General features: G+C 36.2%; 1 protein-coding gene across 1 annotated transcript in view; it reads right to left on the reverse strand.

Moving 5' to 3' along the window:
• LOC107729856 (ATP-binding cassette sub-family C member 9-like) overlaps positions 1–19,818 on the reverse strand; it is a 35,686-nt gene that overhangs the window by 7,549 nt on the left and 8,319 nt on the right. Inside the window, exons 9-35 of the mRNA XM_016540574.1 lie at positions 19,520–19,690; positions 18,536–18,691; positions 18,313–18,447; positions 18,059–18,221; positions 17,813–17,853; positions 17,589–17,731; positions 17,380–17,494; positions 14,760–14,861; positions 13,410–13,482; positions 12,404–12,509; positions 10,733–10,771; positions 10,462–10,497; positions 9,620–9,721; positions 8,263–8,347; positions 8,016–8,096; positions 7,235–7,372; positions 6,960–7,085; positions 6,312–6,411; positions 5,952–6,229; positions 5,707–5,858; positions 5,518–5,587; positions 5,176–5,333; positions 3,897–3,989; positions 3,366–3,468; positions 2,552–2,653; positions 2,327–2,447; positions 755–885 (exon numbers count right to left, since the gene is read on the reverse strand). Coding sequence (XP_016396060.1) covers positions 755–885; positions 2,327–2,447; positions 2,552–2,653; positions 3,366–3,468; positions 3,897–3,989; positions 5,176–5,333; positions 5,518–5,587; positions 5,707–5,858; positions 5,952–6,229; positions 6,312–6,411; positions 6,960–7,085; positions 7,235–7,372; positions 8,016–8,096; positions 8,263–8,347; positions 9,620–9,721; positions 10,462–10,497; positions 10,733–10,771; positions 12,404–12,509; positions 13,410–13,482; positions 14,760–14,861; positions 17,380–17,494; positions 17,589–17,731; positions 17,813–17,853; positions 18,059–18,221; positions 18,313–18,447; positions 18,536–18,691; positions 19,520–19,690 — 3,120 coding nt within the window. The remainder of the gene's footprint in view (positions 1–754; positions 886–2,326; positions 2,448–2,551; positions 2,654–3,365; positions 3,469–3,896; positions 3,990–5,175; positions 5,334–5,517; positions 5,588–5,706; positions 5,859–5,951; positions 6,230–6,311; positions 6,412–6,959; positions 7,086–7,234; positions 7,373–8,015; positions 8,097–8,262; positions 8,348–9,619; positions 9,722–10,461; positions 10,498–10,732; positions 10,772–12,403; positions 12,510–13,409; positions 13,483–14,759; positions 14,862–17,379; positions 17,495–17,588; positions 17,732–17,812; positions 17,854–18,058; positions 18,222–18,312; positions 18,448–18,535; positions 18,692–19,519; positions 19,691–19,818) is intronic.

A 19,818-nucleotide genomic window follows, 5' to 3' on the forward strand; every position in this document is an offset into this window, starting at 1 on the left:
GACTAATAAAGATAAAAGTGGATGATGGAGTTGCAAATTGCGTAGGTTTTGCTACACTGTGTAGTTGATATTCAGGCAGAGATTAACTGGTTTCGCAGAGCACTGAAAAAATAAACGCCACGGTGACAAAACCTCAACTGAGTGTTGTGCTACGATCGGTATCAGGACTGCCAAATTCTCATTGTCAGCTTCGGTTGAAGGTTGTGACATCTACGACCTTTTATTGATACTTTTGAGGGTAACGGACAACATACATTACAGCTTGAGAGTAATAATAATGTTTATTCATTGAAGTGTTATTTTAGTATTATTTATATACTATTATAGTATTTATTAATATTGTAAATTAGATTTATTTTAGTTTTCATGTTAATTGTAGTTTACATTTTAGTAATTTTATAATGCACTTTTATCATTTTTATTTATTTTGTTTTTTAATACTTCTATTTAGCCTTAATTTATTTAATTTCAGTTTTAGCCGTTGTAATTACATTTATTCACCGAATATAGTATGGAAACTTACTGTTAACAAGTTAACAGGTTTTTACGGTAGCATTTTTACAGTCTTTTACTGTTAAAATCACAATCATTTTTTACAGTTAATATTGAATAGCTGATTCACCGCCTATTCATACAACATTAATGATATATTTCACTTTAAAAATAAGAAAACATTTGGATAAATTAAAATAAAATAAATTGCAGAAGTAAATAACTTAGTGTTTTATTTTTCTGAGAGTGGCTTGTTGTGTACCTTTTGCCCAGGGTTAATGTGTGCATTGACATGTTTGAGGACGGGTTTGAGCATGGTGTCATAACGGACACACAGATCTTGGATCTTGATCTCGCCATGCTGCGGCCAGTCTTCCGGTACCTGCGAGACATCTGAAATTAAAGTAGATAAAATAATTTTGATCGATATTTTATATATTCAGCAGTGAGGCGTAAATTAGATTTATTTTAGTTTTCATGTTAATTGTAGTTTACATTTTAGTAATTTTATAATGCACTTTTATCATTTTTATTAGTTTTGTTTTTTAATACTTCTATTTAGCCTTAATTTATTTAATTTCAGTTTTAGCCGTTTTAGTTGAGTAGTTCAGCTTAAACATATTTATTATAGTTAGTTGCCAACGCAACATTTTTAATTTCTGTTAAAGTTTTTAAGTAAAAATTTTCATAAAATGTTTATATTTTATTTTAGCTTCATTTCAATTACCAAAAACAATTTTGAATAGTTTTAGTTTTAGTTAACAATAACAACGATTTATTGCTTGGTAAGCCCACACTGTAAAAAAAAAAAATCTGTGAAATTTACGGTAAAATACTGGCAGCTGTGGTTGCCAGAACTTTACCGTAAAAAATATGGTAGCAACATTTTAGGTTTTACAGACTTAACGTAAATTCACAATAAAATACCGCATTTCATTAATTGATGTAGTGTTAATAAACCAACATACTGAAGTGTTAATGCTATAAGTTACGAGATAAAATATAGCGAAACTGACATTTCCGACTGGTCATGTGATCTCAACGTGACGCCATCATGAATGGCTACCACGCTCATATTAAATAAAATGGCATTTCTAGGCCACCGATTATGTCTGGAGGCATAATTTCATGTGAGTGCACATCATTGTAGTACTATTAATTTCTTTAGGTGTACAACCTTTTTAAGTGGAAAAAACGAAATGTCCCTTTAATCTTTAAAGTATGTTTTTTGATAGAATTTCATTTACAGAATGTTCTATCCTGCCCAGTCAGTGGATTAAGTGCCGCCACACTTGACTATATCTGAGGAGAGTATAAAGTAGACATAACACTGATACATCAATGGCAAAAAAAAAAAAACAGAACACTGCAAGTGAGCACTTTAACGAGCTGCAATTAACACAGCTATATATGGTGTCCAAATGTCAGAGTTTAGTCTCATGCCTACTGCTATCCAGCTCAGTTTTCCATTATGTCACTGAGAAGGAGATGGAGAATAAGTTATTTTTTGAGGCTAACAGTGGCACTAACAGGATAGTGCTAAAACTTCTCCTTTTTCTCAGGGTCTTCATCTCTAGAGGCGAGCTTAGATGTACTAAACGTCCTTTCATGAAGCTCTCAGTGGTTTGTGTAAGGTCGCTCTGTCCTAGTGCACTAAAATGTGAGGAAACGCACATGTAGCAACACTTTGGAAGCTGGAAATATGGGCTTTAATCTAGTAAATCTAAATCTTAATTTAGAGACTAAATAATACTCTGGATAATCATCGAAATATATGTATTTTTTTTATTATTATTAGAAAAGATACTAAAAGTGTCAGGGAAGGATTTATTACCCATGGATCCCTCATAGTTCTCAGATTCTGTGCTCAGGAAGCTATTGACCTTCTTTACTGCAGCCATCTGGACCTCCAGGTCTGCCAGATTCCTCACCACCCAGTTCAGGTAGTTTGTCACCTTAACACAAAGCATGTTGAGGACTTTTAAGTGCTTTTAAATCACTGATGACCACTGCTGCATGCTAGAAATTCAATAAAGCTGTGTTTAAATGGATAACTCACAGTGAGGGCATATGTTAGACCAAGTCCAACCAGACCAGACTGAGATGAGGTCCAGATCGCTGCCACTGCTGCAGTGAGGACAATCACAGCACCCAGATAATCCTGAGAGGAAAATACAAATGCTATTATATAGGGATTTTATGTTATCAAAGTTTTACTAGTTGATAATAATACTATTCATTAAATGTTACAATTCTCTGTACCAATTTTGTTACTAAAATCCTACTGTACATGCTTCTTTTTTAGAAAAGGTTAAGTATTAATATAAATATGAATGAATTCAATTTAAAAGAGAAAATGTTTAGTGCTTTAAGGTAGTTCTTTCATATTAATTAAAAAAATGCAATCATATAAAAACATACGATTTTTAGAAGAAAAAAAAACATGAAGCTCCACCCCTAACCCTCAGCGGGGCGTGAGCATATTGTACAAAAACGAACAAAAGGAATCGTACAAATTCACATGAATTAATCACTAATTATGAACTGCCATGAGATTGTGTTGATATTTCTACATTTCAGTAAAGTCTTTTTTGTTGTTTTAGAGTTCAGTTTCTAATTTCCCTCTTGTGTTTACTTTCACTGAATGTTATTTATTGATTTATATAATTATAATGAATAGATCAGCAAGATTGTAATTTTGAACATTACATACACTATTCTTTATATTAACATTGCATTTGAAAGTCAGATGGTTTCTTTACTACCTATACTACAGTATCGTTTTGGTAAGAAAGTGCAAGTACTTTTGACCCTAATATTTCTTTCTTCAGATCCACCACCTCTGAAATCCATTAAAACTCAACTTTACTCACAGTTCTGACCTCCAGCCACCGGTTGGCAGCAGAGAGAAACAGGTAGGCTGTGTTGTTGGTGTCCGTTAGCTCCAACATCCGCTGCTTAAAACGAGCCTCGTGCCTGGAAACAGAGACCTTTTACTTTGTGTCAAAACCATTTAGTACGTGATACAGAACCATGACTGACTAGAGCTAACACAGCTGTGAAGGATGAGAGCGTTCAATTCATTCAAGTAAACACTCTGGAGACTTAACAGAGGAGATGAAAGCTTAATCTTTTAATGTTTATTGCTGGATTACTTTAAGTCAAGGATGCGTGAATAAGCACAATGTGTTTATAAGAAATGGCCTGGAGCCACTGAGACTGCATCAATTCTGCATGGCTGATATTGTACACAGTAGGCTTTGCATCATAAAGACACATTTAATTCTGTTCTCACTCATATGCAACTGCTTAGTTCTGCATCCAGTCTTGAAAAACAGAGAGAAAGAGAAAGTGTGGTTCATGCAAACAGCCACGTGCTTTCGGAAAACCCACAATGCACTGACCTGAATGCTCGAATGGTGGTGAGGCCCTCTGCAGTCTCAGAGAAATGACAGAGAAGAGGCAGCTGAGTGGAGTCATCGAGATCTTGCAGATCTCTGAAGGAGAAAAAGAAAACGACAGCAACAGACACAGAGAAAGAGTCAATAGAGTTTAGTCTGGTTCTGGAAGTAAAAATGTCATTTAAAAAATCATAGCTGACTTTAAAGGATTTGATTCTGACTTGTTTTCAGTATTATTTTCAGTAGTGAAATGAGACTACTTGTCTTTTAGAGCTGCTTTAGAGCAGAATTGTCTCAATAGTTGAGTTTCCATAATTGTGACCCTGGACCACAAAATCAGTCTTAAATCGCTGGGGTATATTTGTAGCAATAGCCAAAAATACATTGTATGGGTCAAAATTATTGCTTTTTCTTTTATGCCAAAAATCGTTAGGATATTAAGTAAAGATCATGTAACATGAAGATATTTTGTTAATTTCCTACTGTAAATATATTAAAACTTAATTGTTGATTAGTAATATGCATTGCTAAGAACTTCATTCGGACAACTTTAAAGGCGATTTTCTCAATATTTTGATTTTTTTTTTCAAATAGTTGTATCTCAGCCAAATATTGACGTATCTTAATAAACCATACATCAATGGAAAGCTTATTTATTCAGCTTTCAGGTGCGTTATAAATCTCAATTTCGAAAAATTGACCCTTATTACTGGTTTTGTGGTCCAGGGTCACAATTGATTCTACTATTTTCTTGTTTATCTCTGAGAGGCTGCTTTGACAATCTGTATTGTATAAAGCACTATAGAAATAAAAGTGACTTGACTTGACTTGAAAGACTTGTGGCATACATCTGAGTGTAACAGATTATCAAAAAAGAAAAAAAAAGCGGCGACTTGATTCTTTTATCATTTGTTGATTGGACATTGCACTCAAAAATGAATGCTGGCTTACAGTCGGTTGTAAGAAAGATTTGATTTAAGCAAACTAATTGATTGGAGAAGTCCGGCGTACGTCACCAGAGGGAAGTCTGTCATTTTCACCAGAAGATCAAGATATGACATTTTTATTAAACATTATGACGTAAAAAACAAACAAAAAAACATTAACTTAATTCAGTTAAGTTATTTTGACATGTATAAATTAAGCTGGGCTTACTTAATTCAGTTAAGTTAATCCTATACAAAGTACTTGAGTAGAGATAACATATTTCCAACGTGTGAAATCCATAATTGAATCACGTTTAGCCAAAGAGTGCATTTTCGCCTTTCAGTGAACAACTTACTTGGAAGCAACCCGGAAGTACTTCTGAATGAAGTAGAAAGCCACAGCAAGGGGCACCAGTGCAATGAGGAAAGCAGGGGTGACAAAAGCAATGACTCCAATTGCTGAGAGACATAGCAGAGTGGAGCGAGTGAGAGACTCTAGTGTCGGGGGAATGTGCTGTGGAGAGAGAACGAAAAAGATGCACACATACGCCACATTCTTCATCTCATTAATACGATAATGTTGACTACTGCAGCACTGAGGTCACGTGTTTGTGTGAAAACCCAAGGCTGCTCATCTCAGTGGGCTTAAAATGAAAGCGATGTACTTAACACTTGAATCAAACAGGCCTTTCTCTCACCTGATCGATGATGTTAGTGTCCGCTGAGAAACGGTTCAGGATTTGTCCAAGTGGGGTGACATCAAAGAATCTAACGATGATACAAAAGGACATTTTATAATGCTGTTCCACTTCCTGGTTGAACTGATATCCCATTGTCTTCTCTTCGATTTTCAAATAACTGTAGGTTTCAAAATAATGTGTAAGTACCTGATGGGAGCATGAATGATCTTGTTGAGGAGGTTGTGATGGAGGTTTGTAGCTGCAGCCACTCCTAGAAACTCCACAGTTAGGGAAGTGATGAGGCAAAGTGCTATCGCAGCTCCACACAGGATAATAAACACTGGCACGTAGGAGCGATGCTGTAAAACACCCAAAGAGCTCCACTTCAGTATAACTATAATGTACAATACTAAAGACAACATTTGAAAGAGGAAACAGCAGTGACTTGTCACCTCAGCGATCTGTGTGTCATCATTCTTTGTGTAATTGGTTGCATTGACAAATGGATCGGCGAGACTTTGGTTTTGCGGGTTTGAGGACGTCCAAGCTGCTAGCCAATAGTCGATGGCCACCATAACCGAGTGTTTGGCCAGCTTGGACGACACCATCAGGAAGACCATGAGGAAGCCACCTGAGGAAAGATAACGGCAGCACATCTTCCATGGGATCTTAGAACGGCGGCTGGTGGTGGTGGACATGTTGTCATCGTCATCCTCCTCCACCTCCTCCTCTATGAAATAGAGATGTCCAAGTTGCTTTTACAAGTAATAAAAAAGAGGAAATGTAGCGCTGAAATGTTGATGGACAATTACCTTCATCCTCATCGTCAATCTGGTTCTTTGCCTCTCTGGAATAGAACGCTCTCCTCAAAGTCTTCCTCTCCAGAGTGGTCTGACTCTCCATCTCAGTCTCCTAAAACAAAGCAACAGAAACGGTTTTTCAAATCTTTCTTCAAAACTGGTAAGTCATAAGCCAGTCATAGCCAGTCTACAGATTTTGGGAGGTCAGAGTTAACAGATTTAATAAAAAAGTGCATGATTTTTTCTGAAACTATTCAAGAGTATTATGCCTAGTGTTTTAAAAACTTGAAATATGAGCTGGGATTTAAAGCAGAAAGACCTTTTCAAGCTCCTGGTCTTGTCTGTTCATCAGGGTCTTCCAGTGTTCATAGAGTTCCACATCAAGAGTCTGGATATCCTTTAAGGTCCCCTCTCTCAGCACTGAACCGTCCTTCATGGCTATTATCTACCACACAGTGAAGGTAAGACAAAGTCTAAAGCCATTTGTTTTTGATTATTTTCAAGTAATGTATCTTGAGTAATAAGCCAGTCATAGCCAGTCTACAGATTTTGGGAGGTCAAGTGCATGATTGTGCATGATTTTTTCTGAAACTATTCAAGAGTATTATGCCTAGTGTTTTAAAAACTTGAAATATGAGCTGGGATTTAAAGCAGAAAGACCTTTTCAAGCTCCTGGTCTTGTCTGTTCATCAGGGTCTTCCAGTGTTCATAGAGTTCCACATCAAGAGTCTGGATATCCTTTAAGGTCCCCTCTCTCAGCACTGAACCGTCCTTCATGGCTATTATCTACCACACAGTGAAGGTAAGACAAAGTCTAAAGCCATTTGTTTTTGATTATTTTCAAGTAATGTATCTTGAATTACTCAAAGCATTCCCTTTTTCAGAGTATCATGAAGAACCAGCCTCAAAATGTCAAAGAAACCCCAGGTAGTTACCCAGTCAGCATGAATGAGGTACTGCAGCTTATGAGTGACCAAGACCACTGTTCGTTTGTCATCCTGAAGGAACTTCAGTATCCCCTCCTGCATCAGATGATCACTGAGGTCGATGTCCAGGGCAGAGAACGGGTCATCCTATAGGTAAGCAAACCCAAAACTAGGGTGACCCTACTTAAAAGAACCATTTTTTCTTAGTGTCAAGAACATCTAAAGAATAATCTTTTTAACTATAAAGAAGCTTTTTGTGCAACGGATGTTAAAGGTTCTTAATGGTACCATAGATGCCAATAAAGAACTTTTATTTTTAAGAGTGTAAATACAAAAGAAATGACCATTTCAATTCAGAAAACTGTTCAACTGAAGAGAGTAACTATTTCAATAGAAATGCACTTTAAATGTGCTTAAATCACTTCTTGACTGACCCGAAAAGACACTGAATCAACCCCGTTGACTTTCTAGGATGTCAGACATAACGTCACTCCAAGCAATGGTAATTGGAATGAGGTGAATTCATGATCCTGTCCAGAAGGGTGTGTAGTTATGTACAATAATCCAATAACAGCCCTTACACATCACTGGGTTTTCTGCTATCACTGCCACAACTTACCCTGTGCTATCATGTGTCAGTTAAGAAATCTCTTCTGGGAAGACCTCTAAAATTTTATTAAAACTGTGGTCATTCATAAGACTCAAACGTGTGGTATATCACTTGTAGAGGGTGGAGGGTAAGACACTATCATGAAGTTATCTCATCTGTATTGGAAAAGTTGGTTCCTACCAGGAAAACAATGTTGGTGTTCTGATATAGAGCTCTGGCCACACAGATCCGTTGTCGCTGACCACCACTGAGATTAATACCCTGCAGGATTACAACACGCAAACACCAATGAAACCCTTTTGATTCTGATGACATAACGTAAAAGTCATGGTAGTCTCAATAACAGCTCTTTATTTGATTAGTATCACAGCAGCTGAGGTCAGAGAGCTGGTCTCAAGCCCAGACACAGTGCACAGTCCTGTCTTACCCGTTCTCCGATTTCAGTCTGGTCTCCAAAAGGAAGGAGGTCGATATCTGGTTGAAGCGAGCAGGCATCAATCACCGCTTTGTATCTGTTCAGCATATTTAGAGTTTAAAAATATAAGAATGTTTCCTCGAAAAACCAAAGGCTAGGAATCTTGAACATAAGCTCTCCAGGGAGTAAAAATGAACAATGTCATGACCCGAAGTTTCCACAGACAGTTTTATTATAGTTGAGATCTAGCCTTGAACGCTGTAAAAAAATTCAACCCACAAAACTTGGAAACGTCAGTGTAAGTGCTGACTGATTTAAAATCAAAGTGGTGTTAAAGCTATAATCCGCAATGACGAGTTGACAGCACTTTTTCAATCATTTTGACCTTAGTCAATGCAGTCTCCAGACACCCAATTTTATTTTCACAATATGACATATTTCAAGCAAAAAGGTATATTCAATGAGAAAAAAAAAAGAATAGGCCTGGATCCTTAAATGTGAGCATTCTCTAACAGAATGCCAAAAAATTATGCAACATTGCAGAAAGGTTAAAGGAATGTAAGCTGAACTGTCATGCACAACCTAAAACATATTCTATTGAGTCAAATAAATTAATTAATTATCTCATATGGGCTAAGTGGCATAATTTCAAGTTATTATTTTGATTAATGATACAATGTCCTTTTTTTTAAAGAAAAAAATGTGCACCGATCAGTTGTCACAATGCAGGAACATGCTTTAAGAAAGTGAATATTGCCAGTTTTGATATTATGCTGGCTTTATGATGAACAAATGCAAATTGAAACTCATAAAATCAAGTCAAAAAAAGATGAAAAAAGGAAAGATGCTGTTCTAATATAATGGCATTTTCTACAGTTAAGCTCTGAAGTACTAGGCGTATGGTCCTGAGTGAAAAGGGGTAGTGATGAGAAAAAAATAACAATAGGACTTGATTTGATCCATTTTATCCAAAACAGTTATGTAACATTAGAGCATGAATGCAGAAAGTTTAAGGAAATGTTAGGGGAACTTAGTGTCATGCACAACTTAAAACAAATATTCTACTGACGAAAACAACGAAAATGTGATTATTGATTACGAGGACAATTTTGGGGGTAATTTTGAAAACAAATGTGCACCAGTGAATCATTCACAATAAGACCAGGAATATGCATAAATTGCATAAGGAATTATGCCTTAAAGTAAATAGGGTCAATTTTGATTTTATGTTGACTTTGAAAATTTGAAATTAGAGTTGACAGATGACAGAAATGACAAATAATTGTGACAAATTAAATAGATGACAAACAAAGACGTTCTAAAATTATAGCATTTTCTACAGTGAAGTTTGAGATATTTTTAACCTCACCTCTGTTTATTGAAATGACTTCCAAATGTGATGTTTTCCTCTACAGTGGCGTTTAGCAGCCATGACTTCTGCGCTGCATAGGCCACAGAGTACCTGTTTTTACTGAGCCATGACAGGATGAGAAACAGGGAAAAAAGGAAACAGTTGATAAACTGTAAATGTGGAAAAACACACTCAGCTTACCATCACACCAAACACTAGTGGTTCTGATATGAAATGAAGGAAAAAAAAAAACCTTGTTAATGATTAGATTAACGCTACAGATTAAAGAAATGCAGGGAGCCCTTCACTGTGAGAGCTGATGTGTGTCTTTACAACATTTTCTCCTGCCCTTTCTTATTCAGAGACTGCTGTAAGTAAGCCATTTCTAGGTTAAAATTTGCAAAAAAAATGAGACTTAATGTTGGCCCAACATGGCAAGTTCTGGCTCAACCAATGGCATGAGTTTCCAAACCTGTTTGGTAAAATTCATTTTTGGCACCACTAGTGGAGCTGAAATCGAGCACAGTTTTAATGGCTACAAAACCAACAATAAACCTCATGATATTGAGGACGACCTCCTCTTGTCTGTTTTGCTTTCCATTGGAGGGGACTGGCTGTAACAAAACCAAATATTGTTTGAAATCAATATCTGTACAAAAAACCCCCAGTGTGTCCAAGAGAGGTGAAGACTCCCAGCATTTTCACACACTTTGCACTGCACATCTCACAAAAACAAAGAACACGACCCATTATATCGAAGCCAGATAAATGTAAAGGGATAAAATGTATTGGTAGATGAATGCATGGGGTGGGGGGAGGGGGTGATGCCACATCTGCTGAAAGGGTTCGCAAACGGGTACCTCGGTTCTTCGTGAGACAGGTCGGTATCGTGCCCGCTGCAAGTCAGGTACATTACAACACGTTATAGTCCGGAACAGCACAATAATATCTCAAAATGGTTCAAGTTAGCTGCTAGCAAGCCAGTAATCTTGTTGGAACCATAACAGGCAATCTACATTTGAAAATCCATTTTTGGAGTCGCTACATGTTACAAAATGTCCTCAGTGTTGGTTTATAGGTCACTGTGTGGCTGTGTAGCATGTAAGCATGTGAAGAGCCCCGGTGAAATACCTTATGCTCCCATCGAAGAGAATCTCATAATCAGGCAGCCTGATTGAGCACACCATTGGTGAGGAGGACACAGAAACACACACACACACGACCAGAGTTAGTGAGTGCATCAGGATGCGTGCCGTTCTGTAAGAACAATGACATACTCTCCTCATGAGGTGAAGAGTGATAGTTTGAGCTATTCATGCTCTCCAGAAACTGGTTTAGTGATATATAATTAGCATTATATTTTAGCTGGAGAGTAATGTCATTGTCATTAGAGAACTTGACACTGGAAAACGCAGACCAACATTCATTGCACTGTTCGCAAAGACAGCCTGACAAACTGAGACTGAATTTATGACTTGTATCAAAACACAGTTTAACTCAATATTGCAAACTGTCTTAAATTAGTTTTCGTCCTTATTAATGTGAACTGAATGCAAATATGAACTAATTACAGTGGCCCCGAAAAGTATTTGGACACTCAATGGTTTTTGTCCATACAATGAAATTCAGTGGGGTCCAAAGCTACACTGGGCCCACATTCATTGCATGTACAAAAAACACTAAATATTTTTAGTGAAATACAATGAAAAAATTTGATATAGGATTTAATTTGAAACATTTTTCACTTAGAAATTGCTATGTGAAATTTAGAAAAGTAGAAAGACTTTTTTTTTTTGTGAAACATACTATGATAATCTTTGTTTTATTTACAAATGTATAATCTTTTGTGTTCCCCAGAAGAAAGAAATGTAAAAAAATTATGGAACAACATAAGGGTGAGTAAATAACAGATTCAAGTTTACATCCTGATTTTTTTGTATGTGTTTTAGCATTTTATTTAAAACTTAGATAAATTTTTTTTTTTAATAAACTGAAGTCATCATGTGGCCCCCAAAGAGTCCTAGCCTCTTGATTGAAAACCACTGCACTAATACCATCTATTTTATCCAACAAAAATTATATTTGGACAAAAAAAAAAAAACTTTTTTTGAAAAAAGACAACAAATGACAAACCATTTAGATGGTTTAGTATGTTATCTAATGCAGTTAACATTTTTAAATGTGACTCAAGTAAACAGTATTTTGGAGCCACTGTATATACATTTGAAGGACTTGGACTTTCTATAATCGATGGATTATAGAAACCATGTAGATCTGCTTGGCTTTGAGTACAAATGCTAATCAGAGACCATCTCCAACATGGAGATGGAGAGATTCACAGAAAGTAAAGCATTTCCCTTGTGTGCTGATAACAGACGACAGAATGACATGTGGGAGAAAAAGAGAGAAGAAAGCAGAGAGCAGTGTAATGAGTAATGAATGGAGTAAGACACACACAAACACACACACACACACACAAGGAGTAAGACGGCCCTCACACACATAGACTATGTATGCACACAGTGGTACATACATCATAATAATAGCGGATGCAGTGGACAGTGGGCTATTTATGTGCATGTGTGTTTGTTCAGATGAAGACTTTGATTAGCATCTGATGGATCTGGCATGCAGATGTACTCCCCAGTTTTCTGCTACATCAACGCAAACACTGAACTGCTTTAGAGGTCAAGCGACTACAGGGGGAGTTTTGGACCCTTTGAGTTTTAATGCAAATCACAAGCTCCATAAATGTTCATCAACATCAAAATATAGTATGTAGGCAAATGTGTCAATTCTCACTTGCTCCAGTAGACTTTCCCACTGATTGTCTGCATCTCCCCCAGCATGGCCAGTAACAGGGATGATTTACCACAACCCACCTGGCCCACAATCATGGTCAGCTGACCTGAAGAGGGAAACCAGGTGAAGGTTAATCATAATTTTATATGAACAGGTTTTGCCCCTATGGACAGGTTTTATTGATGTTCACTGTCAGCAGAACAGGGGAAAGACTACAGCAGGCAGCAGTTTTGCCAATCCCTTTAGTTGGCAACAGCTAGTTATAGTGTTCAGCTTACTAATTTAATGAGGCTGTCAAACCACTAAACCAGAACAGTAGACCTAAACCTAGACAATAGCTATTAAGAATTCATATTTTCAGCTTTTTTATTTATTTATTTTTGGTGCACGGCACTTTCTTGTCAACATCAACCGGCCAATAAAAATGAGCCATTTTGGGTAATTCTGGTGCATTTGTATAACATTGTGGTCTTTAATGATATGTATTGTAGATAAATAAGCAAATGATTAAACTTTGTTAAACTAAGTATGAAAAAAAAACTTTAAGTCTGATTGCTTTTAAATAAATTAACAAGAACTCTTGATATCTTAAATTATTTATTTATTATACAGATTATCTAAATAAATGCATAAAAACCTCTTAGTATATTAGGATATTTATTATAGTTACAGATTATTTACTATAAATAAATAACAAGCACTCTTGATATCAAGGGTATTTATTTATTATATTTAATATTAAATAAATAAATAACAAGAACGTTCTAAGATATCTAAGATTAATTATATATCTTATTTGCAGATTGTCTATAAATAAATAAAAAACTCTTAGTATATAAGGTTATTTATTTATTTATTACAGATTATTTATTATAAATAAATAACAAGCACTCTTGATATCAAGAGTATTAAACAAAAAAAATGAATGAATGAATGCATGAATGCATGAATGAATAAGACAAGTCTTTGATCATCTGAGAGTTAATTACTAGTAAGCAGTGTGTACCTGTAGGGATTCGGATGTTGATGTCCGACAGCGTCGACAAGTTGCTTCCCCATGTGAAGAAGCCATCATTCACCTGAATGAAACATTCACCAATACAAACAAAAACCAAGGGGTTTAAAATGATGGAAACAAACCAGCATAAAGCAGAATGCACGTGATATGATCGTTTCATCTCTGTCCATACAAGCTGCTTCTGCCACGCTTACATCTTCCGGATGTGTTGTGAATTCTATTTTCCAAATGTTTATTTACAATAATGATAACACTCCCATCCATCAGAGCAGTACAGTAGGCCAGAACAGAGTACTGGGAAAAGGGAGAAAGCTAAACAATCAAAAACATCTGTGAGAACAAGAGAGCAGGGAGAGAGGGTAAAATGGGAGTAATGGTTGAGAATGACTGAAGTGAAGGAGTGTAAATGTCAGAGTAGATTAGGCCATATTCATAACAAAGTGAGCGGATGTCGCTGTGGGAGAGTCCATGAGGACTTGTGTGTTTATGTGTTCAGCCACTAGACTCATTAGATAAGAGACTTTTGTCTTCCATAACTAGTTGCATTTTTAACAAAAAATAATAATGGAACTAAATGATTCCATAACCATTAACCATTAACCAATATATGCATCAGAACAACTTTAGACTTAGAAGTTGTCATGACAGACGCCATGCATAAACATCATCAATCAGCTTTGAAATGTGAATATTTCATTTTGTTTTATTATTTAGTTACTATTGTAGTTATTATTGTGTTTTCCAGTCCATACTATATTCTTTGTGCTTCAAAGTTATAAAAAAAGTATCATTAATGGAATCACTGAGGTATGTGACTCATTAAGCAGAATCAGAGTCACAACCAGGATCATTGAATTATTTACAATTCCCACCCCTAGTATAGAGGGATGGCGAAGGAAGTGGACACTCGGGGGACCGAGAGACAGAGGCGAAACCAAAAAAAAAACAACACATAAATGAATGCCTTTCTGAATTTTAGTCCCAGTTCTTCTTCTCGTGAGAATCCCAAACTGCACTCAGAGTGAAGCTGAACCCAAACCACTATGTCTGAGAAACTATCACAAACCCCATATGGAGAGTTTAAAAAAAACTAAGAGAGGAATGAACATGCTCAAAACAAACAAACATCTGTGTGTGTTAAAAAATGGCCTTCAAACATTTCCTCCAGCACAGTAGGAGTAAAACAACCTATTGGCCGTGACTTAAAGGTTACTGGCATCTGGATGAGAACATGCAGATCCTGAGTTGTCTTAATGAACTTTAGCACATGCTCTGTGAGCGAGAAGCGTCTGAGAATCAGTGCTGATGGAGTCTCTGCTGAGGATAGTGACGTCTGACCTGTACGGCGACATCTTCGGTCTCTGTGGGCCGCAGTTGCCTGCGCATGGGCTGCTCGTAGTTATCCATACGATAACGGCCCTTCCTGTTGATAGCCTTCGTCTAAAATGATAAAGACAAAAAGAGAGATTAAGGGAAAATTAAAATAAATAATTAATTTTAACAATGCTATTTTTGATCGTCCTTTTAGGAGTTTGACAGCTTCAGATCACTACAAACTCTCATTTTATAGAAAAGATTCTTGCAATATTGTGACATATTGTATAATTTTGGATGAAAAAGGGCAGTATGAGGATAAACATTATTAAAAGCAAAGAAAAAAAAACTGACAGTTTCATGTTTTATCTTTGATAAAACAAGGCATCAACTTTTAAATTGTCAATTTTATTATAATATTCAAACAATAAATGTCATTTTAATGCTCTTTAATGAGGTGTGACAGATCACCAGAAACTCATATCACTATAATAAAGCATATAGCTACAACTGTAAATATATTATTAAATATATGCACTGATATAAATGATTAATTATATAAATGATTCATAATTATATTTTTATATCTTATATTCTCTTTATATTTAATATAAGCATAATATATTTTTTAAATAATATTTAAAATTATTTTTGATATTTTGATCATAACACCTAGTCCTATCATGCAAACTAATTAATATGTGGTGAGGCATTGCCAGAAAAATCCCTAAAATTGTAAATATATGCACTGTAATATAAATAATTAATTACATACATTATTAATAATTATTTTTATATTTTCTTTTTTTATATTTAATATTTGTATAATATTTAGTAATTTAATATATAGTGTGACTGATCAGCAGAAACTTATATTGCTATAATAAAGCATATTGCTAAAATTGTAAATATATACACTGTAATATAAATATATTAAATATTTTAAATAATGAAATTAAATAATAATATTTTTACTTAACCTATTATTTATGTCTTGTAAACTTCTTATAATGAATAATTCTCCTAATTCCCTCCAGAAAAAAATCCTGAAAATCACTTGAAATCATTTCCAATTTCTTAAAAAATAAGATTTTATCACAGCTGCCATTTACATGATTATACCTTGAGGATGGGTTGGAGAAGAAACATAATAATTAAATAATTAGAAAGCATAAATCTCAAAATGTGTTTTCTATATCAAAACAACTCAAAATGATGGAGCAGCTCACACTTCTACTTCAGTGTTCCAGTGAAAAAATAATAGCACATGGGTTTTTAAAAACATAATGACAGAACTGTCATTTTGAATCAGCAAACAAACATCACATGACACTCAAAAGCTGCTGTCAAGTCCTAAAACAAGGAACATGAGTTCCCGCTTGCATCTAGCCAAGCGATTTTCCCAGCTTAGCACTATTTCCTCCCCTGGAACCCCCTTCTTCCTGTCACAGTATACATTTCCATCCTCAACCTCACTCTCTCGTTCCCTCCCTTTCCTCACCCCTTGCTCCAGCTCTGCTGCTCTCTGGGGACGGTCCTGTCATATATTTGTCCCTCTGTCAGAGAACAGCTGAGGGCTCCTGCACTGACCAGAGAGAGGAGTTTCTCTAACACGTTTATGAGATCTCAGCTATGCTGGCTCAGGAATGACCAGCTCCCGTTTCAGCCCCCTAAACGTGGGATAGTTGTCTCTAGAGACATGACCGTATGGAGTCTCATGTTTGCTGTTATTGGAGGTCATTTAGAGTGTTATGACGTCAAGTTTATCTCAATTAGAATACCCCTTTTTTTTGCAGAAAGACACTTCACAGACACAAATTCAAGAGTTTTGAAAATATTTGATGCCACAATTGACTTCCCAAAAAAAACAATCCCTGGTTATTTAACCCTAAGTGATAAATATAACTGTTTAAAGGGGCTTGTAACACTTCAAAGAGAAAGGAAAAATTGAAATCGCATCATTTGACCCCTTTAAATTATGCAATTAAATGTCAAAAATTTCCAGTGAGATAATGCATAAACATTAATATTAATTTGTTTCTCTTGTTCAGTTACAGAGCAAGAAAAGTCCCAGTTAATCAACATATAATATTTCTCCCCTAAAACTGATCCAAGAACATTCCATCCATTTTTAAACTTCACAAAAAGCACAAAATATATTACGGAATGTTTTTCAGAAAACTAAAGAATATAAAAATGAGATTATCACATGGCATCCCAACTAGTTTAGGTGTCCCATATCACCCAAATTGACTATATCAGCAACAGTTCCTCTAAGAGCATCTTACTTCTTACTGAACTGCTCCTCGTTCCTCATAAAGCTCTGCTAAACGTCAAGGCTTGGAATAGCTTGAGTATTAAGAAATGTCTTAAGATGCAGTCACATAGCGACATTTTGTGGGCATAATAGGTCCAGAAGCTACAATATTGACAAACCAAGCAGCTTTCTGTTGGTCAACACAGCAAATTCACATATCCAACATGAACCTGTTGCAAAATCTGCATGGAAACCTTTCGCCCACAAGTGAAATTCCCAATTATGTTGATCCCTGTTGAAATTACTGGATTTTGAGCACAAAAATTCACCAAGCAACTGTAAATGTGACCGCAACTTTAAGGTGCAAATTCATGTGTGAGCACTCACATCCCCGTGGTATTTGTATTTCTTGCCGACCTCTAGAGACATGGACATTTCTGCGTTTCTCCAGCTATCATCTCCAATCTCATCGCTTTGTAGGAACTCGCTGAGCTTCTGTACACTGTGGACATCAACCAGATGATCAGATCCTTCCAGGAAAGCCAATATTATGAAGTAATGTTGGATTTGATAACTTGTTTGATTTAGTGACATACCTGACAAGGGCCTTAACGGCAAACCTGACCACCGTGGATAACAGGAAGAGTGGAGTGACCAGGATGTGGAATAGAGCCAAAGAGGCAAATGCCTTGGCTGGACTGAGCCTGACCTCTTCAACATAGGCGTGTGTGACAAAGGTCTACAAGAACAAGAAGAGAATGTATGCTCTACATGGTGTACAAACTACAACTAATCAAAGCCTTCATGATGCATCTCTTACCGCCAACACTGCAGCAATGGGGATGGCGGCATTCATAAATACTGTGGCGATAAAGAGACATGGCATTTATTTTCCAATAGATGCGAAAACTAAACAGTGAAAACAAACTATCAGCTATTAGAACCAAATAGGCTTGATTGCAAAAAGTTTAGCGAATGAGAATATGGGTTGGGGGCAGGGCAAAGGCAAGGGGAAGGGTTTATGTATGTGGGCGGGGCATGTGATGGAGGGAGGAGCCTCTCATACTGGACATTGATGTGTAGAGGGCGAAAGTCTTGAGACTGGTCAGCTCTTTTCCTCTGGTCTCTTCTACACGGTCACAGAAGATGTTCTCCCAGGCATAGAGCTTCAGCAGCTTTATTCCCTTCAGGATCTCTGTCGTCTTTTTAAGACGGTCTGTTGAGTAGTCCTGAGAAAATATTTAGAAGTCACAAACATGAACTTGATGGTGTGTTGACAGCATGCACATGCACATTCACAAAGGTGTAAGTAAAGCTCACCAGCGTGCTCTTTTGTGTGTCTGCCAACTTGGTAGCGATGAGGTACTGAACCGGGGCCAGTAGCAAAATGACGCCGGCCCCAATCAACGCACTGTTACCCAACAAATAATATAGCAGGATGACTCCCATAATGATCTATGAACAGAAATAAGTTATGTTTTGCTTAAGGACACCAATGATTTTGTGTTTTCACAAATGCAGGCGTGTTTTTGCTATGACATACCTGAACTGGCATGGCCCACAGATTGGGGCATAAGAAGAGAAACCACATGAGCTGATTGGTTTCTATGGCTACGAGATTGTTGATCTGGCCGAGGGTCATCTCTCCCATGGACATGTTTGAAGTGGAGAGACGCAGAATTTTATTGTAGATCATTGCCTAGAGGACGAGAACCAACACATGATTCACAAAAAAAAACCTTTAATGCTAACTTTGATGAAAAGAAGACTAGACTAAAATAGAATACAATGCAATATGACAAATCAGATCATAACAGAACAGACCAAATAGAACATTGTAACAGTCAACAGTGTTATTGTGGTAATATTTATATAACACTATAGTATTTCCTAATATTTTGAACTAATTCTAAATATAATTACATTATTAATTAATTAATTATTTTTATATTTCATACAAATGTTTTTACTTTTCTTTTAAATAATTCTATTTAGTTTAATTTAATTTTAGTTTCTAAGTTCTTCATCTAATATTTACAGCTTCATTTCAATTAACAAAAAACATTTAATAGTTTTAGTTTTAGGTTACAATAACAACACTGACAGAATAGAATAGAATAGGAAAAAAAGCAGATAATATCAGAACAGACCCAAACAGAATAAAGCATAACTGAATCGAACAGAATTTAATAGAATTGAGTAGAAAGAATAGCATAGAATATGACAAAGCAGATAATAATGGAACAGACCCAAATAGAATAAATTAACATAATTAGAAACTTAATTGAAATGAACAGAATAATGCAGAATAGAATAAAACAGACATAATATGGGACAAAGTAGAGTAGAATAGAATCAAACAGGACGAATAGAATAGAACAGAGCAACTTAACTTTCCTACTAAGGTAAGAATTGGTCTTATATAATATTTTGTATTATACCACACAACTTGAAGTGAGTAGTGCAGACTGATGAAATAAAAACGTGTCTGATAATTCACTCCATGTTTGACTTCCAGTAAACTTACAAGCAGCGCCCCGCGCAGGTTAATGCCGGTTTCTATCGTGACATAGTAGGAGGCCTGCAGGAATGTTCGCTGCAGCACGAGTGCCAGGAACAGCAGAACCGCCAGAACAGACGTATTCTGCAGCAGCTCAGTGGAGAACATGAAGTACACCCCGAAAGTCATGTTCGCTGTCTGAAAGGAAATAAACAGAGTATGAACACACACGCATAATACTTAAAAACACTTCGGCATTTCAGCCCTCACTGATGTCATACACAAGCACACACTTACACACACACACTAAAATAAAAAGAAGGAGT

Source organism: Sinocyclocheilus rhinocerous, unplaced genomic scaffold (assembly GCF_001515625.1).
Source record: "Sinocyclocheilus rhinocerous isolate Xijiao unplaced genomic scaffold, SAMN03320098_v1.1 scaffold848, whole genome shotgun sequence".
NCBI classification, from domain to species: domain Eukaryota; kingdom Metazoa; phylum Chordata; class Actinopteri; order Cypriniformes; family Cyprinidae; genus Sinocyclocheilus; species Sinocyclocheilus rhinocerous.